This window comes from Bombina bombina, chromosome 2 (assembly GCF_027579735.1).
Source record: "Bombina bombina isolate aBomBom1 chromosome 2, aBomBom1.pri, whole genome shotgun sequence".
NCBI classification, from domain to species: Eukaryota; Metazoa; Chordata; class Amphibia; order Anura; family Bombinatoridae; genus Bombina; species Bombina bombina.
Window position 1 is genome coordinate 904,068,044 of NC_069500.1, and position 27,297 is coordinate 904,095,340.

The 27,297-nt window shown below is 41.5% G+C and overlaps 1 protein-coding gene across 1 annotated transcript in view; it reads right to left on the reverse strand.

Moving 5' to 3' along the window:
• Nucleotides 1–14,777: 14,777 nt before the first annotated feature.
• Nucleotides 14,778–27,297, reverse strand: part of LOC128649810 (glutathione reductase) — a 79,531-nt gene continuing 67,011 nt past the window's right edge. The window contains exon 13 of the mRNA XM_053703286.1: nt 14,778–15,167. Coding sequence (XP_053559261.1) covers nt 15,018–15,167 — 150 coding nt within the window. The 3' untranslated portion in view covers nt 14,778–15,017. The remainder of the gene's footprint in view (nt 15,168–27,297) is intronic.

The window sequence follows — 27,297 nt, forward strand, 5'->3', positions numbered from 1 at the left end:
GTACCTATAACCTAAAGGGCAGTATACCTGTCACTACACACAATCTATACCTATACACTAGGGATACTGTATTAGACTTGTTACTATTACATAGGCTGTACCGATATACTAGAGGACCTGTATTAGACTTGTTACTACATGCATGTAAAGGTTCATCTAAAGTGGAGCTTGGCACTATCCAAATCCCTAACTAAAGTCTGCATGCCAACCCAATCTCACATCAGAAATATAAATATATGCTTGGGAGTTAAATGCAGAGATTGGGAGTGGTAGCTTACATTTAAATGTAGTCTTGTCTTTAAGGCTGAACATCTACATGGAAATTGTTAGTAGATAAGACTATTCCGAATGCAATAGAGGCGTGTAAGACTTACTCTACGTTAGGGCTGCAGAAGTATAGCTAAAGTAGACCTGAGCATATCTTAGTTAGTCTGGTGAACATACATTTAGGCTGCAAAAGAATATAAGTAGAGGGTAGATAATACAAGAGCAACTGTAAAATATTAGGATCTAAACATAATGCCCTAGTGTACATACATCTCTAGACATGTAGACAATAGAAAGTCATTTTTAATGAAGCTATTCTACCTAGCCAGGAGACGTGAGACAGGTTCCAATTATTTTTAAGGGCTCTAAGCTCTGACAGGAGAGGGAGATAATTGTCCTTTATTACCTGATCAAAACTGCCTGAGAGTTTAACTTCTAGATGCAAAATAAGTTTCTCTGTCCAGGTGAAGTTAAACCGGGAATGCAGAGGTAGTAATTGAATGTGTGTGAAATACCTTGAGTGTATATCTCTGTTTTGGAGAGATTTCATTTATAAAAAGAGTAGGTTCCGAATAAGTAATATAAAATTTTCATAAGCCTGGGGATAGTATGTTTGGGGTCCGAAGAAAATATAGTAATGTCGGGGGGGGTCGGAGCAAGCTCTGCATCTGAGCGGCCGCAACTCATACTAGCTCCGGACCTGGTCCGGATTATTTACATATTTATGACCGCTCAGTGCAGCTAAATTTACTACTATGCTAGGATATATGTTCTAAGAAGACCGCACAAGTTCTTTAAGCACCTGAATGTGGAGGACTCGCACTAGATTTTGCCGAAAATACGATCGCAGCTACTGCTGGGGATCAGCCATTTTGTTATCCACGTGGAACCTCAATCTTACTCTGCAGTGAATCATGGAGGCATTCGATACTGATATACTTACCCATCTAGAGGCTTTCGGCAATCTGATGTCCCTCAGGTTCACTGACCTGAGGGAAGAGCTCAGAGACTCCTTGGCACCGCCGACATCCTTATCAGAGCCAAGGATAGACTTAAAACACACTCTGGCCTACCTCCAAATGCCACGGCAACCCGAGCTGGACCATAAGGGCTGCCTGAAAGAGCTGGGCGACCAGCCTGACCTGACAGTTTTGACACCTATGGAGAAGACGCTCCCGGACCTACCGGTTGCAGCCGGAATGATCTTGCCCTTGACTGCAGTTGATGGAGATGCGGACTGCCTCCCTGGTGGGGTCGGAAACTTTACTTTCCTTTACAAACCGGAGACTTACCTGCAGGGTCACGAGAACCTAGATACTGCTGTCCGACCCACAACTACATTCTGCTCCGTAGCCGAGCTCTTGCAGGTCACCGCAGCTCATAAGCAAGTAAGGCAGAAGGATCAAGACAGCCTACAGAGCGGAGGACATGAGATGACAGTCCAGTCTAATTGCCGGTCCTCTTATGCATAGCTACCATCCATGTTTGAGTTCCCTTGCATGGCGAGTTTGCATACCAAGAAATAATCTAGCGATGCTTAGTCTCAAAACTGGTGTGGGGTAAAAGCTTTATTATATATCTTGGAACTTTAGCCATTTGGCTGGACAATCCTTTTAGGATAATCATAGTATGACACTTTAATGAGAGTTACTCTGTTTGAGAAAAGACTTTGGTTCATAGTTATTGACTCCTAATTATCATTTACTCTATTAATCCCGTAGTTTTTATTTACACTGTTAGTACTAGTCCTTATATGTTTCGTTTAAGATGTTGGTTCTAACGTGCTCAAGATTATAACTCCTGTTCAGCACTAAATGTAAATTTTTATTGCATGGCTTTAGGTAGGCAGGAGATTTATAGGTTAACTGAGGAGTTAGAACAACACCGAGCTGTAACCACAGTGAGATGCTATGTCAACAGAGAAGCCCTGAGCCGCAGTACATAATAGATTATGACTTCTTCTAGCTTTAGCCCAGCCCAATTTAATTTTATAATACCTATATGTTGCCTCAGCTAGCCATTTCTATTTTAAATTATATATGGCTGGCCTTTTCTCTTCTGCTCACCACTAGCGTAGTCCTCATTAGTTAGGGCTGTTTGAGTAGTCGGGTGTCTGTGTTGGAACGGGAGCTGATACTAAAGTCTTTCTATACACATGTAAGAGGAATGAGATCCTTATTACAGTCTGTTTGTTGGGCTGTAATAGTGCAAATAGTAGATCTTATTACTCCCATAGCTTTGAGAGAGAGTGGGAGTGCATATGGTTATAATGCCTATATTTTACTCAAAAATACAGTCGGAGTGAGCTGAAGATATTGAGGGTCCTAACAAAAGTGTTTGCAAGTCCCTAGTAACCAGACTAACGTTGTTATTTATCTCCAATGACTATGTGATATTGCAACTTCTGAATCCAACGCTGAGCATTTGATATTAGGGCACATTAATGAGAACCATATTGTTTGGGGAAAAAAAGTGCCCAACCTGTTATACTTCGTATCAGTTTAATATATCCATTGCTAATAGCACGTTTGCTTACTATACCTGCTCTTAGTTAAATGTTCCCTGTCATTTTGCAATATTTAAATGTTTCAAGGACCCTTCTGTAAAAATGCTAAGGTTCAGTTATAAATGTTTATACTGATTTCTATGCATAGCCAATTTGTGCCAGCTACACATACCCCCTAGAGACATATTGATAGCTACTTATCACTTGAATAATTTGACCCTTTGCAGACTGCCATATACAGACTCTTCACGGTAGACATAGCTCTATTTTTTCTCTACATTAGCGAAGGGATTAGGAGTTTACATTTTCAATGTATTAATTTTGTTTCTCCTGTCTACAGATACCTGTTCTTTTCTTTAACGGCTGTACCCCTAGTCTTTTATATGAGGCCCTTTTGTTTATATACTAACGGTCCACTTAGAACTTAGTGAAATCTGAGCTCTACGCTTTGTCTGAGACCGCGATAGGTATATAGGCCATATAACACACAACCCGTCCGTATCTCCCACCCTGGCCACATAACAGCTTCCTGTGACAGGGCAAGACAGAAGCTCCCATTTATATTTTGCTAGTTACATATATATTGACTTTCATGTTCACCCAGTCCCTATAAAGTTTGATACGCTACAGTGGAGACTAAAGGTATTGGGAATCATCCTTAATGTTTTATCCATTTTCCTTACACCAAAATCTATCTATTTACTTAGATATGCAGCTTCTAGAGATGCCTCAGGGTAAAGTTATCTACCATCTACCTTGCAGTCCAATATATTCAGATGTATGGGTATCTGTTTTGTTCCCTAAATGTTATATTTATATTTTCTGTTATTGGCTATCATTATCTGCGACTGTATGAATGTCATCCCTAATTTATCTATGCTCCTGCTCACATTAGTGGCTCATAATAGTTGTCCTGGTTGAGCCTCTCTCCTCCCTTTCCCGCAGGTACTCATATTCCCTCTCCTTTTACCCACATCGCCTATAGGTGGCACTCCCCTAGGAGAGGGGCGCACCCAGAGGTCCCCCAGATCCCCCAGACTCCAACTATTCTAGCGTCCCCCCTCCACTTAATATTATATTGTATGTTTTCAGGCTCCCGCTATAGGAGTACAAGGGTTTAGATGAGTGTGATTATGTTCACATTACGTAATAATACTCTAGTCCCAATTAAATTCGCTCCTGCCGTGGATATACTAACTGTCTCCGCCCCCCCCACCCCCCCTATTACATTTTGAGCGGCTCTTGCCCGCTGCATCCCCCTTCCCCATATAACTATAGAGTTACCTCCTCCCTAGTCTTACCCTTATCTGAATAGATACTTTACTTCTCTTTGTATATAGCTAGGAGAGGACCATTTTTGCTTACATTACATTTATTATACTCTAAAACAAAACTGAAGTCTCTTTATGTGATAGCCCACATTTTATGGAAATGTTTGAAATACTAGAATTCATTGTCTCCTAATTATGCTCTGTATACATTGTCTTGTGAATGTTTTGGGACGCACCCTTTACTCTGTATCTGTTTATGACTTCAATAAAAAAAAATAAAAAAAATATAGTAATGTCGTCCGCTGACAAGGCGATCTTATGTACTGTACCAAATAGTGTGACTGCCTTCATCTGAGAATCTGTTCTAATTTGCTCCGCCAGGGGTTTGATAGCCAAGGCAAACAAGGGTGACAAAGGGCAGTCTTGTCTAGTACCGTTCGATATGGGAATGAAGAAGAATGGAACCCAAGACCCCTAACTGAAGCAGTGGGGGTGGAGTAAAGGGTTTTAACAGCTGTAATTATCTCGCTTGGAAATTTAAAGGTATTCCCACCATATACGGTCGAAAGCCTTCTCGGCATCTAGGGAGATAACTGATAGAGGCCTGTCGAGTTTAGAGGAAAGGCTACGAATATTTAGTAATCGTCTGGTATTGTCCGGGCCCTCTCTATGGGGGACAAACCCCACTTGGTTCAGATTAACCCCTTAATGACCGAGGACGTGCAGGGTACGTCCTCAAAAAAAAGGCAGTTAACGCCTGAGGACGTACCCTGCACATCCTCGGTGTGGAAAGCAGCTGGAAGCGATCCTGCTCGCTTCCAGCTGCCTTCCGGTTATTGCAGTGATGCCTCAATATGGAGGCATCCTGCAATAACCATGTATGGCCATCTGATGCAGAGAGAGCCACTCTGTGGCCCTCTCTGCACCGGAGATCGGTGGCTTCCTTCGTTGGTGGGTGGGAGCAGGACCGGGAGGTGGGTGGCGGCCATCGATGGCCTTGGAGATGTGCGGGGGGGCGGGATCGTGGGCGGGGATGACCGGGTGCGCGCGCGTGCACGATAGGGAGGGGGCGGGCGCGTGCACGGGGAGGGAGCGGGTGGGAACGCTGCACTACAGAAAATTTGCACTATAGGTTTGGTAATCAGGCCTATAAACTGCAATAAAAATAAAAATAAAAAAGCTAAATCAGGGGGTGTTGGGTTGGTATGTGGGAGGGAAGCTACACTACAGAAAATAAACTGCTAAAAAAAAACAAAAAAACATTTTTTTCTGCAAACTGGGTACTGGCAGATAGCTGCCAGTACCCAAGATGGCCCCCAAAAAGTCAGAGGGGGACGGTTAGAGAGGTGTTTGGGGGGGGATCAGGGAGGTTGGGGGCTAAGGGGGATACTACACAGCAGCATATATAAATATGCTATATTTAAAACAAAAAAACAAAAACAAAGATTCCCTTTATTTTTGTACTGGCAGACTTTCTGCCAGTACTTAAGATGGCGGGGACAATTGTGGGGTGGGGGAGGGAAGGGAGCTGTTTGGGAGGGATCAGGGGGTGTGATGAGTCAGATGGGAGGCTGATCTCTACACTAAAGCTAAAATTAACCCTGCAAGCTCCCTACAAGCTCCCTAATTAACCCCTTCACTGCTGGGCATAATACACGTGTGTTGCACAGCGGCATTTAGCGACCTTCTAATTACCAAACAGCAACGCCAAAGCCATATATATCTGCTATTTCTGAACAAAGGGGATCCCAGAGAAGCATTTACAGCCATTTGTGCCATAATTGCACAAGCTGCTTGTAAATGATTTCAGTGAGAAACCTAAAATTGGGAAAAATTTAACGTTTTTTTTAATTTGATCGCATCTGGCGGTGAAATGGTGGCATGAAATATACCAAAATGGGCCTAGATCAATACTTTGGGTTGTCTACTACACTACACTAAAGCTAAAATGAACCCTAGAAGCTCCCTACATGCTCCCTAATTAACCCCTTCACTGCGGGGCATAATACACGTGTGGTGCGCAGTGGCATTTAGCGCCCTTCTAATTACCAAAAAGCAACAACAAAAGCCATACATGTCTGCTATTTCTGAACAAAGGGGATCCCAGAGAAGAATTTACAACCATTTATGCCATAATTGCACAAGCTGTTTGTAAATAATTTCAGTGAGAAACCTAAAGTTTGTGAACAAAATTGTGAAAAAGTGAACAATTTTTTTTATTTGATTGCATTTGGCAGTGAAATGGTGGCATGAAATATACCAAAATGGGCCTAGATCAATACTTTGGGGTGTCTTCTAAAAAAAAATATATACATGTCAATGAATATTCAGAGATTCCTAAAAGATATCAGTGTTCTAATGTAACTAGCGCTAATTTTGAAAAAAAGGGGTTTGGAAATAGCAAAGTGCTACTTGTATTTATGGCCCTATAACTTGCAAAAAAAGCAAAGAACATGTAAACATTGGGTATTTCTTAACTCAGGACAAAATTTAGAAACTATTTAGCATGGGTGTTTTTTGGTGGTTGTAGATGTGTAACAGATTTTGGGGGTCAAAGTTAGAAAAAGTGTGTTTTTTTCCATTTTTTCCTCATATTATATAATTTTTTTATAGTTAATTATAAGATATGATGAAAATAATGGTATCTTTAGAAAGTCCACTTAATGGCGAGAAAAACGGTATATAATATGTGTGGGTACAGTAAATGAGTAAGAGGAGAATTACAGCTAAACACAAACACTGCAGAAATGTAAAAATAGCCTTGGTCCCAAACGGACAGAAAATGGAAAAGTGCTGCGGTCATTAAGGGGTTAATAAGGTGGGGTAAGAGACCTGCAATGCGATTGGCTAATAATTTAGAATAGAATTTTATGTCAGTATTGATGAGAGATATCGGCCTATAGCTGGAGCATAGTCAAGGGTCTTTATTGGGTTTCGGGATGGTAATGATAGTGGCTTCTAAGAATTCCTGTTTAAAGCAGCCTTCCTCTCTTCCTAAGTTGTAGAGCCTGAGCAGGAGTTGAGATGTTCTTGTGTAAAAGTCTTATAAAAATGTACCGGGAAACCATCTTGGCCTGGGCATTTAAAAGGTTTCGAGTTTTTAATGACTTGATGGATTTCCTTAAGAGAAAACAGGGAGTTCAGTGAGTCACGCTGCTCACATGAAAGTGTGGGGAGATTGAGTGAGTCAGGAATGTGCAGATGTTTTTTTCGGGGGTTGCCTGAGGTTTTTTGGAGCGCTCCAAGTAGTACAGATTCGAATAATACTTGGCAAATTCGCTGCCTATTTGAGATGGGAGTTTGAGAAGTGACTCTGAACGTATGTGGTGAATGCGTAACGAGCCTACTCTGTTTCTAATTTTATTGGCCAGTAGGGTGTCCGCTTTATTGCTTTTATAATAAAACAGTTGTTTCATTTTAGTTAGTTGGTTTGTGTTCTGCGGAGTTCAATTTGGGAAATGTGGGTTTTAATGTCGGTAATTTGGAGTATTAGGGATGTAGAAGGGGTATTCCGGTTTTGTGTTTCCAAGTTTCTGAGTTGTATGTGGGCTTGTGATAGGAAAAGGCCAGCTTGTTTTCCAAACATAAGTCCCCTGATGGTGGCTTTTTCGCGGCCCCCCATAAAGTGTCATCCTGTACTAGCGCGTTGTCATTAGTCTGTATGAAATGGATGATGTCTCTGCAGAGTTATTCTCTGAACGGGACATCGGACAGAAGGTGATGAGGCATGCGCCAAGGGGCCCTAGAATGTGAGTCGTTTGCTGAGAGGATATAAGCGAGGACATGGTCATGGTCAGACCAAGCACACAGAGAGATATTGGCTTGTTTAACTAAGTCCAGTGAGTCAGCTGAACAAAAAAATATAGTCAAGTCTGGCGTACAGTTTGTGTGGGTGTGAATAGTGTGTATAATCTTTGTCTCTGGGGTGGAAAGATCTCCAGATATCATAGTATCCAGAGCAGGACATTAGGTTGCTAAACTTGTGAGCTAGGAGTTCAGCAGGTGAATGGGCCGTTTCTGGAACAGTGGTTTTCCTGTCACCTCTATGATCCAAGACCATGTTAAAGTCCCCAGCAAGAATAACTCTACCCTGTTTAGCTTGGTCAATTATGTGCAGGATTTGCTTCAAGCATTTGGGTTGATGGGTATTTGGCAGGTAAATGGAGGCTAGCATATATACTACGTGGTTCAATTTGCAAATAAGGATTACATATCTTGCCTGAGGGTCCTTAATGACTTGGATCAATTCGTATGATAGTCTCCTATGAATTAAAATAGCAAATTCAATGTTGGTATATGACTTGGAGGAAAGCCTAAGGGTTCAGTCAGTAACCAATGTGTTTCCTGAAGGAAGACAATGTCAGGATTATGGTGTTTAAGTGAGCGCAGTAGTAAGCTGCGTTTATGTGGAGAATTAAGGCCTCTAGAATGGTGGGTTAGGACTCAGTGTTGACATATCAATATGTCAGGCTACAACTAAACTGAAAAGGTAGGTGAAGTCTAGCTATGCAAGAGAGAGGAGGGGTGGGGACACAGGGTAGGGAGGGGCGGGGTAACAAACTAGAAAAGCGTCTGGAAGGTGTGGTGGAAATAGTCCACCTCAGAGGAACCCTAGTGTGGGCTTCTAAGTGGGGGGGAGAACAAAATGCCGAAGAGCAGAGAAAATAGGGACCAGCAGTGCCAGCCCCACTCTATAATAAACATTATTATAAATCTAAACAGTAAACCTCAAGATAAAAGGGAAAAAGAAAAACAGACAAAACTTTACAACAAGTGCATACCTACATAAATGAAGGCACAAAAACTCCAGGAGAGAGAATATATTATCAAACTACTCTCTCAAATACGTGGGGGAGAGGATTAGTTCTTTCAGGATGTAGGCCCTAGCTGAAGGAATCAAGCAGTGTCCCCTAGAGTTCTGATAGAGTCCTGGGGCTGGTGCATCATAGGGCGTTTTAATCTTTGATCTTTTGCTTTCCATTCTGGCTCAGAAGCGCGTAGTTTATGGTGAGTAGGCCCTTGTGAAGGAGGAGGCTCAGAAGAGAGGTCCCAAGACTTAAGGAGAGAGTCCCTGAGAGATGGAGGAAGTCACAAACATTTGGTTATCTTTAGTGATGATGTCAGGGTTTTTTCCCTGTTGTGTTTGCCATGTGCTGTTGGCAGACATTTTACTCACCTCTTCCTGACTATGGTGCATTGTGGGGGATGCTGCTCAATTCCTGCACTTCCCTTTATGGCCAGACTGGTGTGCATCATCCATGTGAGACAGGATGCATCCATGTGAGACAGGATGCATAATTGTGATGTCATCACTTATTTAAAGGGCCTCTGTTCAGTATGCTTTGCCTTTGCGTTGTCTCAGACCTGTTTGTGAGAGTTCCTGTGTATTACCTGGCTGCCTGACGTCCTTCCTGGTTCCTGATCCCTGGCTTGTTCCTGACTGCTGTTTTCCTTGTTCCTGATTCCGGCTTGTCTTACTATTCGCTTTGGCTCCTGACTCGGCTCGTCTGACTACCAGCTCTGGTTTTGACTCCTGGCTTGTTATTTGACTTGCCATAATTTCCAGGATGGATGAACAGGATCACTGCTTGGATCAATTTGAACTAGCCCTGCAAACCCTGCTGACTCGCACTGCATATTTGGACCAAAATGTCCCGCAAGTTATGGCTGCTCCTGTTTCCGCTGCTGCACCTATGCCTACCAGGAGTATGTCCGGTTCTGCACCTCTACCTCAGTGATATGGAGGCGATCCTAATCAGTGCAGAGGGTTTTTGAACAAGGTGGGCATTTACTTTGAGATGTTACCTCAGGTGTTTCCCTCTGACAGAGCTAAGGTGGGATTTCTCATCTCGTTACTCTCTGACACAGCTCTTGCCTGGGCTAATCCCTTGTGGGAGACTAATAAACCTGTGATTTCAAATTACCCTGAATTTGTGGCCTCCTTTCGAAGGGTATTTGATGTTCCGGCTCGCTCCTCCTCTGCTGCTAAACGACTCACGTCCATTCAGCAAGGTACAAGATCTGTTGCTCAGTATGCTATTGAGTTCCGTACGCTTGCCGCAGAGGTAGGTTGGAACAATGAAGCCCTTGTTGCCGCCTTCTTTCATGGGCTCTCTGATGCGATTAAAGACGAAGTTGCTGCCAGAGATTTACCAGAGGATCTCGAGGCATTGGTGTCTTTTTTGATCCTAATTGACATCAGACTCAGAGAGAGGCCCTCTTTCAAGGAGCGCTTGCGGAAGCCTCCTGTTCTGTTGTCTCCTACGTGTTCGTTCCCACCCATGCCTCCCTCTCCTCCTGGTCCCGAGTCACCAGGTACTGCTGAGCCAATGCAGCTGGGATTCACGCGTCTCTCCGTGGCGGAGAGGGCCTTTAGGGGGAGGGAGGGGCTCTGCCTCTATTGTACGTTACAGGGCCACCATTTAAAGTCTTGTCCTACACGTCCGGGAAACGCTCACACCTAAGGTCCTGTCGGGGGCAGACCTTGGGTGGTTTATCCTCGTCCCCGGAACCGCTTAAGGAGAAACCTTTGGTTGTCCTTTCCTGGGTGGACTCCTCCATAGTCACTCAGGCTCTTGTTGACTCCGGTGCTGCGGGCTATTTCATTGACAGTGCTTTTGTATCAAAGCACTTCATTCCTGTTTTGCCTTGGTCCATTCCGCTTGCTATTGAGGTCATTGATGGCAGGCCCCTTCAGCCCGCACTCGTTACGAAACTGCTCCATTGTCCATGGCTGTTGGGGCTCTCCATTTTGAAACTCTCCAGTTCCAGGTGATAAACTCTCCGCATTTTCCGGTTGTTCTGGGTTATCCCTGGCTCCAAAAGCACAATCCCAGTCTCGAGTGCGGCAGGTTTGAAATTTTGTCGTGGTCCCCGCAATGTATTTCCACTTGTCTTCGGAAACCAGTTAAAGTCTTGTGCACTTCTTCGGTTTCTCAATTGCCAGAGGAGTACCGAGAGTTCCTAGACGTGTTTGACAAGGTGCGTGCCGGTACGTTGCCTCCTCACCGGTCTTACGATTGTGCCATAGACCTGCAACCCGGAGCCATTCCTCCTCGGGGCCGGGTGTACCCTCTGTCTGTTGCAGAGAATTGTGCTATGGAGGAGTATGTTGCCGATGCTCTGTCGCGGGGGATCATCCGCAAATCCTGCTCTCCTGCAGGGGCTGGCTTCTTCTTTGTGAAGAAAAAGGGTGGCGAGTTACGACCATGTGTCGATTATAGGGGTCTTAATCGTCTTACCATTAAGAATGCTTACCCTATTCCGCTTATTACGGAACTCTTTGACCGCCTCAAGGGAGCTACGGTCTTTACTAAACTTGATTTGAGAGAAGCGTACAATCTCGTTAGGATTAAGGAGGGTCACGAATGGAAAACAGCATTTAACACCAGGAGCGGGCATTATGAGTATCTTGTAATGCCCTTTGGCCTATGTAATGCTCCTGCTGTTTTTCAGGAATTTATTAATGATGTCCTACGAGATATGTTGCAACAGTGTGTTGTGGTGTACTTAGACGACATCCTCATACACTCACCCACACTTGAGGCTCTTCGTTCTGATGTTACACGGGTTCTTCAGAGACTACGTGAGAACGGCCTGTTTTGTAAACTCGAGAAATGTGAGTTCCATCAGACTCAAGTAACCTTCCTAGGTTATGTTATCTCCGTTGCAGGGTTCTCCATGGATCCTGACAAGTTATCTGCAGTTCTGCAGTGGCCTCGCCCAGTTGGTCTTCGGTCTATTCAACGTTTTTTGGGGTTCGCCAATTACTATAGAAAGTTTATTAAAAACTTTTCTTCCTTGGTCAAACCTATCACAGACATGACCCGTAAAGAGAATGATCCACTCCATTGGTCACCTACTACCATTAAGGCCTTTGATAGTCTTAAGACTGCCTTTGCTGCCGCTCCAGTTCTGGCTCATCCTAACCCTGTCCTGCCTTTCATTCTTGAGGTTGATGCGTCTGAGACTGGAGTAGGTGCCCTCTTGTCTCAACGTCCTATGCCTGACGGTTCCTTGCATCCGTGTGGTTTCTTCTCTAAGAAATTGTCTCCAGTGGAGTGCAATTATGAAATTGGTGACAGGGAATTACTGGCCATAATTTTGGCACTTAAGGAATGGAGGGATCTTCTCGAGGGTACTAGCGTGCCAGTGCTCATTCTTACTGACCACAAGAATTTAACTTATCTATCTGAAACAAAACGTTCGTCGCCCCGACAGGCCAGATGGGCGCTGTTTTTGTCTCGGTTTAATTATGTGGTCTCCTACCTGCCTGGTAGTAAGAATGTTAGGGCTGATGCCCTCTCTCGACAATTTTCGCCTCTGTCCAAGGAGTCTGTACCTACTCCTGTTATACCTCCTGACCATATTTTGGCTACCATACGTACTAATTTGACTTCTCCCTTGGGGGAGGAGATCCTGGCTGCACAAACCAATGCACCTCCTGAGAAACCTAGTGGTAAGTGTTTTGTTCCTGAGACTCTTCGAACTAAACTTTTGCACACTTACCACTATCCTAAAGCCGCAGGTCACCCAGGCAAGAACCGTGGCCAGGTCTTCGTTCTGATGTTGCTGCATATGTTGCCTCCTGCTCAGTTTGTGCACAGAATAAGACTCCAACGTCTTCCTGTGGGTCTTCTTCAACCTATTGCTAATGGTGAGCGTCCTTAGACACATCTTTCCATGGAGTTCATTGTCGAGCTCCCTGTTTCAAATGGCAATACTGTTATCCTTATGGTGGTTGACCATTTTTCTAAAATGTCACATTGCATTCCCTTGATGAAGCTGCCTACCGCTCAGGAGCTTGCTTCAATTTTTGCCTGGGAGGACTTCCGTTTACATGGGTTACCTAAGGAGATAGTGTCGGACCGGGGTAGCCAGTTTGTCTCCAGATTTTGGCGTTCCTTTTGTGCTCAAATGGGGATCCAGCTTTCCTTCTCCTCTGCATATCACCCTCAATCCAATGGGGCTGCGGAACGATCTAATCAAGCTCTGGAACAGTTCCTCCGTTGCTATGTCTCAGATCACCACAATAATTGGTCTGAACTGTTACCTTGGGCAGAGTTTGCTCGTAATAGTTCTATTAATGCTTCCTCCAAGATATCCCCGTTCATGGCGAATTATGGGTTTCAACCATCCTTGTTGCCCGATTCATTCATGTCTCAGGGTATTCCGGCTTTGGAGGAGCATCTCCGGCAACTCCGTTCCACGTGGGTGCAGATTCAGGATTGCCTTCATCGTTCTATGCAGCACCAAAAGTTCCAGGCTGATTGTAGGCGTCTGCCCACACCTTCCTACCAGGTTGGTGAGAGAGTTTGGCTGTCCTCCCGCAACTTGAACCTTCGTGTGCCTTCCAATAAATTGGCTCCCTCTTGAAACCATTAAAAAAACAGGTGGGAGGCTTTTGTGAGCTCCTAATGTAAGGCAGTAAAATATAGGCCCCCAGGTTGGGGAGAAACTGGTTTCAGGTTTCCCAAAGCTGCGCCGCCTGAGGCGTGTAATTAGCTTTAATGGAGTGGATCTAATCCAGGATATGAAAGCAGTGAATGTGAACACCGCTTGTTACAGAAGCTGGCCTCTGGTTTGGGTCTTGAAGGTGGATTGATGGAATGAGAGGGGAGGTATTAGCTATGTTATACCGCTATGTGTGCTGTGCAGTACTGTAAGGGAAAAGTATGTCTCACCCAGTAATCAGAGTTACCAACACTCTTAAGATCACGGTTCTCTAGATGGCTCCAGCTGTGGAAAGATAAGCAGGGCAGACTCTGGAGCCCTAATGGAGAGGGTCTATGGCGCCTATTCTTGACAGGCACAAGCCGATTGTGCAGTTGGTGAGTTTCTGTGTAGGCTGCGGAGTCAAGATGGCAGCCGTTCTCGCCACTCCGCATTTCGCCGACTCCTACTGCTTCTTCCAATGTGGCATTCACTGGGAGTCCTTCCAGTGTCTGAACTGTTGCAGATTATCTGCCCAGGCGGCCTCCAGAATCCGACCCACCTCTCAAGCTGCAGCTGACCGCAAGTAGCGGCCGCTCTGGAACAACAAGGCCACAGGATCCCTAGGCAATGGCGTCACCTCAGCACCCAGCTCTCCGTGTCTCCAGGCTCACACCCTCCTCCTGGCTTGTCCTCTGTGACTCCGGAGCGGATCCCCGACCCTTCGGAGTGGCGTCTGCAGGCAGATGAAGGTGGGTGCAGACGTTGTAAGCTAGCAGGTTGTTAGGCGGTTGCACTCCCAGACAGTCAAACTGCTCCTTAAAGCAGCGTATTATTGCCAGGCTCAGCTATTAGGCTAAATAAAGTGCCCAAACAGTTCCCACTATAGGATGGAGAAATTTCAGAACAAAAAGCTAACATTATTAAATTTGTAGTAGGCTGAAGCCTGGAGCTCTGCACATAAGCGTCTGTTCACCACGACGGTTAGCTCCGCCCCCATTGTGTTTAATTTTTACCAAGTTCCTTTAGCTACTACTTACTATATTATTTTGTTTTTTTAACAGCTGTCTCCTGATCTTCCAATTACTGTGTTCCAACTTCACCATGTTATGTGACCTTGATGATTTCATTTAAAGAAATATAAAATAAATATTTTATAATAGTAGTTTTTAAATATAATTAGGTGTGTGTTCTTTATTTCCTTAAGTTGTCAACTTGATTTTCCGACTGTAACATAAAACAAATGTTAAAAAACATAAATATGGAATGAGGCTGGAGGAATAAAGAACATACACATCAAGTCACGTTGAAATCAACATAATTTTTTTATTTTTAAAGATTATTCACAAAAGTTTTTCATCTACAAACTTAAATTATAGCTCTACAATTCCCTTCATAAAGGGATATATGGCACAAAATAAGGCACATCGGGAAGTAGACAGGTGTATAAAATAGGAGTAGTATGGAATGCAATTTGGAGCAGCTCCTGTCGACTTTACTAGTACAGTAGTCATGGGATTCACTTCAAGGGACGAGTGCGCCTAACGGAGTGTGACCAGTTCCTCTGATGAGGTGGGGTGAATAGCAACTGTGTTATCAAAGTCTTTCTTTGTAGCGCCCATTTTGATTGCCACTGCGAACCCTTGCAGCATTTCATCACACCCTAGACCTTGCATGTGTAGTCCAACTACCTGTAAAACAAAAGTTGTTTTTTTTCTTTAGATTCGATGAACACAATACATTAAACTTAACTTAGAGCACACAATTTTAAGCAACTTTCAAATTTACTCCTATTATCAAATTTTCTTCATTCTCTTGGTATCTTTATTTGAAATTCAAGAATGCAAGTTAAGATGCCAGCCTGTTTTTGGTGAACAACCTGGGTTGTTCTTGCTGATTAGTGGATAAATTCATCCACCAATAAAAAAGTGCTGTCCAGAGTACTGAACCAAAAAAAAACCAAAAAAAAAAAACGCCTAGATGCCTTCTTTTTCAAATAAAGATAGCAAGAGAACGAAGAAAAATTGATAATAGGAGTAAATTAGAAAGTTGCTTAAAATTGCATGCTCTATCTGAATCACGAAAGAAAAAAATTGGGTTCAGTGTCCCGTTAATAGTATAACTGCCTGTGATATACTGATGGAAAACATCTCTGCAAGTCTGAGAAGAAAACATTTGTTTTATTCAGGTACAGGGTTTTTTAAAAAAGAAAAACAATAAAATACATTTTAAAATGTACTCTTAGATGTGCAGCATTTAAACATGGTGATTTTTTCCCTAAAAAGGCGAGTTAAAAGACCGTTTAAATGTATATTAAGGCTAATACAGCGGTACTAGTTTTTTACTTCCTGCTAAGGATTATTGCGTGATAGATACTTCCTGTTTAATGCTCATTGGTTGAAATGTACTTCCTGCAAATGCTTTTTTGACTGACCCCTAGCATTTGCATCTTACAGCAAATACTGTAAACATTAGCAGGAAATACTTAACCAATACAGGTCTTTTAGTTCAGTTAAATTTAAACAGCCTCTACCTTTTTATCAGGCAAAACAAAAAAATAATATTTACATTGTTTTTATCTTGAGAAATGTTTATTTTGCTATATAGTGTTCTTTATGTGAAAAAAGACTCCTACATTACAATACAATGTCTAAAAAAAAATCCCAAAGATTTTGTGTGATTTCTCTCCTTGCCGGCAAAGTTTTGAATATCAGGCCTCACGTCTCTTTAATATTTTGCTCTTTTAAGGTAGATTATCAGTTTTTCATCAACAATCATGATAGGAAAAAACATAATTTATGGAAGAACTTACCTGATAAATTAATTTATTTCATATTAGCAAGAGTCCATGAGCTAGTGACGTATGGGATATACATTCCTACCAGGAGGGGCAAAGTTTCCCAAACCTCAAAATGCCTATAAATACACCCCTCACCACACCCACAAATCAGTTTAACGAATAGCCAAGAAGTGGGGTGATAAGAAAAAAGTGCGAAAGCATAAAAAATAAGGAATTGGAATAATTGTGCTTTATACAAAAAAATCATAACCACCACAAAAAAGGGTGGGCCTCATGGACTCTTGCTAATATGAAAGAAATGAATTTATCAGGTAAGTTCTTACATAAATTATGTTTTCTTTCATGTAATTAGCAAGAGTCCATGAGCTAGTGACGTATGGGAGAATGACTACCCAAGATGTGGATCTTCCACGCAAGAGTCACTAGAGAGGGAGGGATAAAATAGACAGCCAATTCTGCTGAAAATAATCCACACCCAAAATAAAGTTTAAATCTTATAATGAAAAAAACTGAAATTATAAGCAGAAGAATCAAACTGAAACAGCTGCCTGAAGTACTTTTCTACCAAAAACTGCTTCAGAAGAAGAAAACACATCAAAATGGTAGAATTTAGTAAAAGTATGCAAAGACCACCAAGTTGCTGCTTTGCAAATCTGATCAACAGAAGCTTCATTCCTAAAAGCCCAGGAAGTAGAAACTGACCTAGTAGAATGAGCTGTAATCCTTTGAGGCGGAGTTTTACCTGACTCGACATAAGCATGATGAATTAAAGATTTCAACCAAGATGCCAAAGAAATGGCAGAGGCCTTCTGACCTGTCCTAGAACCGGAAAAGATAACAAAAAGACTAGAAGTCTTTTGAAAATTCTTAGTAGCTTCAACATAATATTTCAAAGCTCTAACTACATCCAAAGAATGCAATGATTTCTCCTTATAATTCTTAGGATTAGGACATAATGAAGGAACTACAATTTCTCTACTAATGTTGTTAGAATTCACAACCTTAGGTAAGAATTGAAAAGAAGTTCGCAATACCGCCTTATCCTGATGAAAAATCAGAAAAGGAGACTCACAAGAAAGAGCAGATAATTCAGAAACTCTTCTGGCAGAAGAGATGGCCAAAAGAAACAAAACTTTCCAAGAAAGTAATTTAATGTCCAATGAATGCATAGGTTCAAATGGAGGAGCTTGAAGAGCCCCCAGAACCAAATTCAAACTCCAAGGAGGAGAAATTAACTTAATGACAGGTTTTATACGAACCAAAGCTTGTACAAAACAATGAATATCAGGAAGATTAGCAATCTTTCTGTGAAAAAGAACAGAAAGAGCAGAGATTTGTCCTTTCAAGGAACTTGCAGACAAACCTTTATCCAAACCATCCTGAAGAAACTGTAAAATTCTCGGAATTCTAAAAGAATGCCAGGAAAAATGATGAGAAAGACACCAAGAAATGTAAGTCTTCCAGACTCTATAATATATCTTCCTAGATACAGATTTACGAGCCTGTAACATAGTATTAATCACAGAGTCAGAGAAACCTCTTTGACTAAGAATCAAGCGTTCAATCTCCATACCTTTAAATTTAAGGATTTGAGATCCTGATGGAAAAAAGGACCTTGCGACAGAAGGTCTGGTCTTAAACGGAAGAGTCCACGGTTGGCAAGTGGCCATCCGGACAAGATCCGCATACCAAAACCTGTGAGGCCATGCTGGAGCCACCAGCAGAACAAACAAGCATTCCTTCAGAATCTTGGAGATTACTCTTGGAAGAAGAACTAGAGGCGGAAAGATATAGGCAGGATGATACTTCCAAGGAAGTGACAATGCATCCACTGCTTCCGCTTGAGGATCCCTGGATCTGGACAGATACCTGGGAAGTTTCTTGTTTAGATGAGAAGCCATCAGATCTATTTCTGGAAGTCCCCACATTTGAACAATCTGAAGAAATACCTCTGGGTGAAGAGACCATTCGCCCGGATGTAACGTTTGGCGGCTGAGATAATCCGCTTCCCAATTGTCTATACCTGGGATATGAACCGCAGAAATTAGACAGGAGCTGGATTCCGCCCAAACCAGAATTCGAGATACTTCTTTCATAGCCAGAGGACTGTGAGTCCCTCCTTGATGATTGATATATGCCACAGTTGTGACATTGTCTGTCTGAAAACAAATGAACGATTCTCTCTTTAGAAGAGGCCATGACTGAAGAGCTCTGAAAATTGCACGGAGTTCCAAAATATTGATTGGTAATCTCACCTCCTGAGATTCCCAAACTCCTTGTGCTGTCAGAGACCCCCAAACTGCTCCCCAACCTGTCAGACTTGCATCTGTTGAAATCACAGTCCAGGTTGGAAGAACAAAAGAAGCCCCCTGAACTAAACGTTGGTGATCCGTCCACCACGTCAGAGAGTGTCGTACAAATGGTTTTAAAGATATCAATTGATGTATCTTTGTGAAATCCCTGCACCACTGGTTCAGCATACAGAGCTGAAGAGGTCGCATGTGAAAACGAGCAAAGGGGATCGCGTCCGATGCAGCAGTCATAAGACCTAGAATTTCCATGCATAAGGCTACCGAAGGGAATGATTGAGACTGAAGGTTTCGACAAGCTGAAACCAATTTTAGACGTCTCTTGTCTGTCAGAGACAGAGTCATGGACACTGAATCTATCTGGAAACCTAAAAAGGTTACCCTTGTCTGAGGAATCAATGAACTTTTTGGCAAATTGATCCTCCAACCATGATCTCGAAGAAACAATACGAGTCGATTCGTATGAGATTCTGCTAAATGTGAAGACTGAGCAAGTACCAAGATATCGTCCAAATAAGGAAATACCACAATACCCTGTTCTCTGATTACAGACAGAAGGGCACCGAGAACTTTTGTAAAAATCCTTGGAGCTGTTGCTAGGCCAAACGGCAGAGCCACAAATTGGTAATGCTTGTCTAGGAAAGAGAATCTCAGAAACTGATAGTGATCTGGATGAATCGGAATATGCAGGTATGCATCCTGTAAATCTATTGTGGACATATAATGCCCTTGCTGAACAAAAGGCAGGATAGTCCTTATAGTTACCATTTTGAATGTTGGTATCCTTACATAACGATTCAATATTTTTAGATCCAGAACTGGTCTGAAGGAATTCTCCTTCTTTGGTACAATGAAGAGATTCGAATAAAACCCCAGTCCCTGTTCCAGGACTGGAACTGGCATAATTACTCCAGCCAACTCTAGATCTGAAACACATTTCAGAAATGCTTGAGCCTTCGCTGGATTTACTGGGACACGGGAAAGAAAAAATCTCTTTGCAGGAGGCCTTATTTTGAAGCCAATTCTGTACCCTTCTGAAACAATGTTCTGAATCCAAAGATTGTGAATTGAATTGATGCAAATTTCTTTGAAAAAACGTAATCTGCCCCCTACCAGCTGAGCTGGAATGAGGGCCGCACCTTCATGTGGACTTGGGAGCTGGCTTTGGTTTTCTAAAAGGCTTGGATTTATTCCAGACTGGAGATGGTTTCCAAACTGATACCGCTCCTGAGGATGAAGGATCAGGCTTTTGTTCCTTATTGTGACGAAAGGAACGAAAACGATTATTAGACCTAAATTTACCTTTAGATTTTTTATCCTGTGGTAAAAAAGTTCCTTTCCCTCCAGTAACAGTTGAGATAATAGAATCCAACTGAGAACCAAATAATTTATTACCCTGGAAAGAAAGGGAAAGCAAAGTTGACTTAGAAGACATATCAGCATTCCAAGTTTTAAGCCATAAAGCTCTTCTAGCTAAAATAGCTAGAGACATATACCTGACATCAACTCTAATGATATCAAAGATGGCATCACAAATAAAGTTATTAGCATGTTGAAGAAGATTAACAATGCTATGAGAATTATGATCTGTTACTTGTTGCGCTAAAGCTTCTAACCAAAAAGTTGAAGCTGCAGCAACATCCGCTAAAGATATAGCAGGTCTAAGAAGATTACCTGAACATAAGTAAGCTTTTCTTAGAAAGGATTCAATCTTCCTATCTAAAGGATCCTTAAAGGAAGTACTACCTGCCGTAGGAATAGTAGTACGTTTAGCAAGAGTAGAGATAGCCCCATCAACTTTAGGGATTTTGTCCCAAAACTCTAATCTGTCAGATGGCACAGGATATAATTGCTTAAAACGTTTAGAAGGAGTAAATGAATTACCCAAATTATTCCATTCCCTGGAGATTACTTCAGAAATAGCATCAGGGACAGGAAAAACTTCTGGAATAACTACAGGAGATTTAAAAACCTTATTTAAACGTTTAGATTTAGTATCAAGAGGACCAGAATCCTCTATTTCTAATGCAATTAAAACCTCTTTAAGTAAAGAACGAATAAATTCCATTTTGAATAAATATGAAGATTTATCAGCATCAATCTCTGAGACAGAATCCTCTGAACCAGAGGAACCACTATCAGAATCAGAATGATGATGTTCATTTAAAAATTCATCTGAAAAATGAGAAGTTTTAAAAGACCTTTTACGTTTACTAGAAGGAGGAATAACAGACATAGCCTTCTTAATGGATTTAGACACAAAATCTCTTATGTTAACAGGAACACTAGTATTAGATGTTGATGGAACAGCAACAGGTAATGTAGTATTACTAAAGGAAATATTATCTGCATTAACAAGCTTGTCATGACATTCATTACAAACAACAGCTGGAGGAACAGATACCACAAGTTTACAGCAGATACACTTAACTTTGGTAGATCCAGCACCAGGCAGTGATTTTCCAGTAGTATCTTCTGACTCAGGGTCAATCTGGGACATCTTGCAATATGTAATAGAAAAAAACAACATATAAAGCAAAATTGATCAAATTCCTTAAATGACAGTTTCAGGAATGGGAAAAAATGCCAGTGAACAAGCTTCTAGCAACCAGAAACAATAAATAATGAGACTTAAATAATGTGGAGACAATAATGACGCCCATATTTTTTTAGCGCCAAAAAAGACGCCCACATTATTTGGCGCCTAAATGCTTTTGGCGCCAAAAATGACGCCACATCCGGAACACCGACACTTTTGGCGCAAAAACGTCAAAAAAATGACGCAACTTCCGGCGACACGTATGACGCCGGAAATAGAAAAATATTTTTGCGCCAAAAAAGTCCGCGCAAAAAATGACGCAATAAAATGAAGCATTTTCAGCCCCCGCGAGCCTAACAGCCCACAGGAAAAAAAGTCAATTTTAAGGTAAGAAAAAAATGATAAATTCAGCATTATCCCAAATATGAAACTGACTGTCTGAAATAAGGAACGTTGAACATCCTGAGTCAAGGCAAATAAATGTTTGAATACATATATTTAGAACTTTATATAAAAGTGCCCAAACATAGCTTAGAGTGTCACAGAAAATAAGACTTACTTACCCCAGGACACTCATCTACACGTAGTAGAAAGCCAAACCAGTACTGAAACGAGAATCAGTAGAGGTAATGGTATATATAAGAGTATATCGTCGATCTCAAAAGGGAGGTAAGAGATGAATCTCTACGACCGATAACAGAGAACCTATGAAATAGACCCCGTAGAAGGAGAACATTGAATTCAAATAGGCAATACTCTCCTCACATCCCTCTGACATTCACTGCACGCTGAGAGGAAAACCGGGCCCCAACCTGCTGCGAGCGCATATCAACGTAGAATCTAGCACAAACTTACTTCACCACCTCCATAGGAGGCAAAGTTTGTAAAACTGATTTGTGGGTGTGGTGAGGGGTGTATTTATAGGCATTTTGAGGTTTGGGAAACTTTGCCCCTCCTGGTAGGAATGTATATCCCATACGTCACTAGCTCATGGACTCTTGCTAATTACATGAAAAAAAACACACTTTGCCATAAGAGTGGGCATACTATATATATATATATATATAACATAATTTATGTAAGAACTTACCTGATAAATTCATTTCTTTCATATTAGCAAGAGTCCATGAGCTAGTGACGTATGGGATATACATTCCTACCAGGAGGGGCAAAGTTTCCCAAACCTCAAAATGCCTATAAATACACCCCTCACCACACCCACAATTCAGTTTAACGAATAGCCAAGAAGTGGGGTGATAAGAAAAAAGTGCGAAAGCATATAAAATAAGGAATTGGAATAATTGTGCTTTATACAAAAAAATCATAACCACCACAAAAAAGGGCGGGCCTCATGGACTCTTGCTAATATGAAAGAAATTAATTTATCAGGTAAGTTCTTACATAAATTATGTTTTCTTTCATGTAATTAGCAAGAGTCCATGAGCTAGTGACGTATGGGATAATGATTACCCAAGATGTGGATCTTTCCACGCAAGAGTCACTAGAGAGGGAGGGATAAAATAAAGACAGCCAATTACTGCTGAAAATAATCCACACCCAAAATAAAGTTTAATGAAAAACATAAGCAGAAGATTCAAACTGAAACCGCTGCCTGAAGTACTTTTCTACCAAAAACTGCTTCAGAAGAAGAAAATACATCAAAATGGTAGAATTTAGTAAAAGTATGCAAAGAGGACCAAGTTGCTGCTTTGCAAATCCGATCAACCGAAGCCTCATTCCTAAACGCCCAGGAAGTAGAAACTGACCTAGTAGAATGAGCTGTAATCCGTTGAGGCGGAGTTTTACCCGACTCAACATAGGCAAGATGAATTAAAGATTTCAACCAAGATGCCAAAGAAATGGCAGAAGCTTTCTGGCCTTTTCTAGAACCGGAAAAGATAACAAATAAGCTAGAAGTCTTTCGGAAAGACTTAGTAGCTTCAACATAATATTTTAAAGCTCTAACATCATCCAAAGAATGCAACGATGTCTCCTTAGAATTCTTAGGATTAGGACATAATGAAGGAACCACAATTTCTCTACCAATGTTGTTGGAATTCACAACTTTAGGTAAAAATTCAAAAGAAGTTCGCAACACCGCCTTATCCTGATGAAAAATCAGAAAAGGAGACTCACAAGAAAGAGCAGATAGTTCAGAGACTCTTCTGGCAGAAGAGATCGCCAAAAGGAACAAAACTTTCCAAGAAAGTAATTTAATGTCCAAAGAATGCATAGGTTCAAACGGAGGAGCTTGAAGAGCCCCCAGAACCAAATTCAAACTCCAAGGAGGAGAAATTGACTTAATGACAGGTTTTATACGAACCAAAGCTTGTACAAAACAATGAATATCAGGAAGATTAGCAATCTTTCTGTGAAAAAGAACAGAAAGAGCAGAGATTTGTCCTTTCAAAGAACTTGCGGATAAACCTTTATCTAAACCATCCTGAAGAAACTGTTAAATTCTCGGAAATCTAAAAGAATGCCAAGAAAAATGATGAGAAAGACACCAAGAAATATAAGTCTTCCAGACTCTATAATATATCTCTCTGGATACAGATTTACGAGCCTGTAACATAGTATTAATCACAGAGTCAGAGAAACCTCTTTGACCAAGAATCAAGCGTTCAATCTCCATACCTTTAAATTTAAGGATTTGAGATCCTGATGGAAAAAAGGACCTTGCGACAGAAGGTCTGGTCGTAGCGGAAGAGTCCACGGATGGCAAGAGGCCATCCGGACAAGATCCGCATACCAAAACCTGTGAGGCCATGCCGGAGCTACCAGCAGAACAAACGAGCATTCCTTCAGAATCTTGGAGATTACTCTTGGAAGAAGAACTAGAGGCGGAAAGATATAGGCAGGATGATACTTCCAAGGAAGTAATAATGCATCCACTGCTTCCGCCTGAGGATCCCGGGATCTGGACAGATACCTGGGAAGTTTCTTGTTTAGATGAGACGCCATCAGATCTATCTCTGGAAGCTCCCACATTTGAACAATTTGAAGAAATACCTCTGGGTGAAGAGACCATTCGCCCGGATGCAACGTTTGGCGACTGAGATAATCCGCTTCCCAATTGTCTATACCTGGGATATGAACCACAGAGATTAGACAGGAGCTGGATTCCGCCCAAACCAAAATTCGAGATACTTCTTTCATAGCCAGAGGACTGTGAGTCCCTCCTTGATGATTGATGTATGCCACAGTTGTGACATTGTCTGTCTGAAAACAAATGAACGATTCTCTCTTTAGAAGAGGCCAAGACTGAAGAGCTCTGAAAATTGCACGGAGTTCCAAAATATTGATCGGTAATCTCACCTCCTGAGATTCCCAAACTCCTTGTGCCGTCAGAGATCCCCACACAGCTCCCCAACCTGTGAGACTTGCATCTGTTGAAATTACAGTCCAGGTCGGAAGCACAAAAGAAGCCCCCTGAATTAAACGATGGTGATCTGTCCACCACGTTAGAGAGTGTCGTACAATCGGTTTTAAAGATATTAATTGAGATATCTTTGTGTAATCCTTGCACCATAGATTCAGCATACAGAGCTGAAGAGGTCGCATGTGAAAACGAGCAAAGGGGATCGCGTCCGATGCAGCAGTCATAAGACCTAGAATTTCCATGCATAAGGCTACCGAAGGGAATGATTGTGACTGAAGGTTTCGACAAGCTGAAATCAATTTTAGACGTCTTTTGTCTGTTAAAGACAGAGTCATGGACACTGAATCTATCTGGAAACCCAGAAAGGTTACCCTTGTCTGAGGAATTAATGAACTTTTTGGTGAATTGATCCTCCAACCATGATCTTGAAGAAACAACACAAGTCGATTCGTATGAGATTCTGCTAAATGTAAAGACTGAGCAAGTACCAAGATATCGTCCAAATAAGGAAATACCACAATACCCTGTTCTCTGATTACAGACAGAAGGGCACCGAGAACCTTTGTAAAAATTCTTGGAGCTGTAGCTAGGCCAAACGGCAGAGCCACAAACTGGTAATGCTTGTCCAGAAAAGAGAATCTCAGGAACTGATAATGATCTGGATGAATCGGAATATGCAGATATGCATCCTGTAAATCTATTGTGGACATATAATGCCCTTGCTGAACAAAAGGCAAGATAGTCCTTACAGTTACCATTTTGAACGTTGGTATCCTTACATAATGATTCAATATTTTTAGATCCAGAACTGGTCTGAAGGAATTCTCCTTCTTTGGTACAATGAAGAGATTTGAATAAAACCCCATCCCCTGTTCCAGAACTGGAACTGACATAATTACTCCAGCCAACTCTAGATCTGAAACACAATTCAGAAATGCTTGAGCTTTCACTGGATTTACTGGGACACGGGAAAGAAAAAATCTCTTTGCAGGAGGTCTCATCTTGAAACCAATTCTGTACCCTTCTGAAACAATGTTCTGAATCCAAAGATTGTGAACAGAATTGATCCAAATTTCTTTGAAAAAACGTAACCTGCCCCCTACCAGCTGAGCTGGAATGAGGGCCGCACCTTCATGTGGACTTAGAAGCTGGCTTTGCCTTTCTAGAAGGCTTGGATTTATTCCAGACTGGAGATGGTTTCCAAACTGAAACTGCTCCTGAGGATGAAGGATCAGGCTTTTGTTCTTTGTTAAAACGAAAGGAACGATTATTAGCCCTGTTTTTACCCTTAGATTTTCTATCCTGTGGTAAAAAAGTTCCTTTCCCACCAGTAACAGTTGAGATAATAGAATCCAACTGAGAACAAAATAATTTGTTACCCTGGAAAGAAATGGAAAATAGAGTTGATTTAGAAGCCATATCAGCATTCCAAGTTTTAAGCCATAAAGCTCTTCTAGCTAAAATAGCTAGAGACATAAACCTGACATCAACTCTGATAATATCAAAAATGGCATCACAGATAAAATTATTAGCATGTTGAAGAAGAATAATAATATTATGAGAATCATGATCTGTTACTTGTTGCGCTAAAGTTTCCAACCAAAAAGTTGAAGCTGCAGCAACATCAGCCAATGATATAGCAGGTCTAAGAAGATTACCTGAACACAGATAAGCTTTTCTTAGAAAGGATTCAATTTTCCTATCTAAAGGATCCTTAAACGAAGTACCATCTGACGTAGGAATAGTAGTACGTTTAGCAAGGGTAGAAATAGCCCCATCAACCTTAGGGATCTTGTCCCAAAATTCTAATCTATCAGACGGCACAGGATATAATTGCTTAAAAACGTTTAGAAGGAGTAAATGAATTACCCAATTTATCCCATTCTCTGGAAATTACTTCAGAAATAGCATTAGGAACAGGAAAAACTTCTGGAATAACCACAGGAGATTTAAAGACCTTATCTAAACGTTTAGAATTAGTATCAAGAGGACCAGAATCCTCTATTTCTAAAGCAATTAGTACTTCTTTAAGTAAAGAACGAATAAATTCCATTTTAAATAAATATGAAGATTTATCAGCATCAATCTCTGAGACAGAATCCTCTGAACCAGAAGAGTCATCAGAATCAGAATGATGATGTTCATTTAAAAATTCATCTGTAGAGAGAGAAGTTTTAAAAGATTTTTTATGTTTACTAGAAGGAGAAATAACAGACATAGCCTTCTTGATGGATTCAGAAACAAAATCTCTTATGTTATCAGGAACATTCTGCACCTTAGATGTTGAAGGAACTGCAACAGGCAATGATACATTACTAAAGGAAATATTATCTGCCTTAACAAGTTTGTCATGACAATTAATACAAACAACAGCCGGAGGAATAGCTACCAAAAGTTTACAGCAGATACACTTAGCTTTGGTAGTTCCAGCACTAGACAGCGATTTTCCTGAAGTATCTTCTGACTCGGATGCAACGTGAGACATCTTGCAATATGTAAGAGAAAAAAACAACATATAAAGCAAAATTGATCAAATTCCTTAAATGACAGTTTCAGGAATGGGAAAAAATGCCAATAAACAAGCTTCTAGCAACCAGAAGCAAAGAAAAAATGAGACTGAAATAATGTGGAGACAAAAGCGACGCCCATATTTTTTAGCGCCAAATAAGACGCCCACATTATTTGGCGCCTAAATGCTTTTTTTGGCGCCAAAAATGACGTCACATCCGGAACGCCGACATTTTTGGCGCAAAAAGACGTCAAAAAATGACGCAACTTCCGGCGACACGTA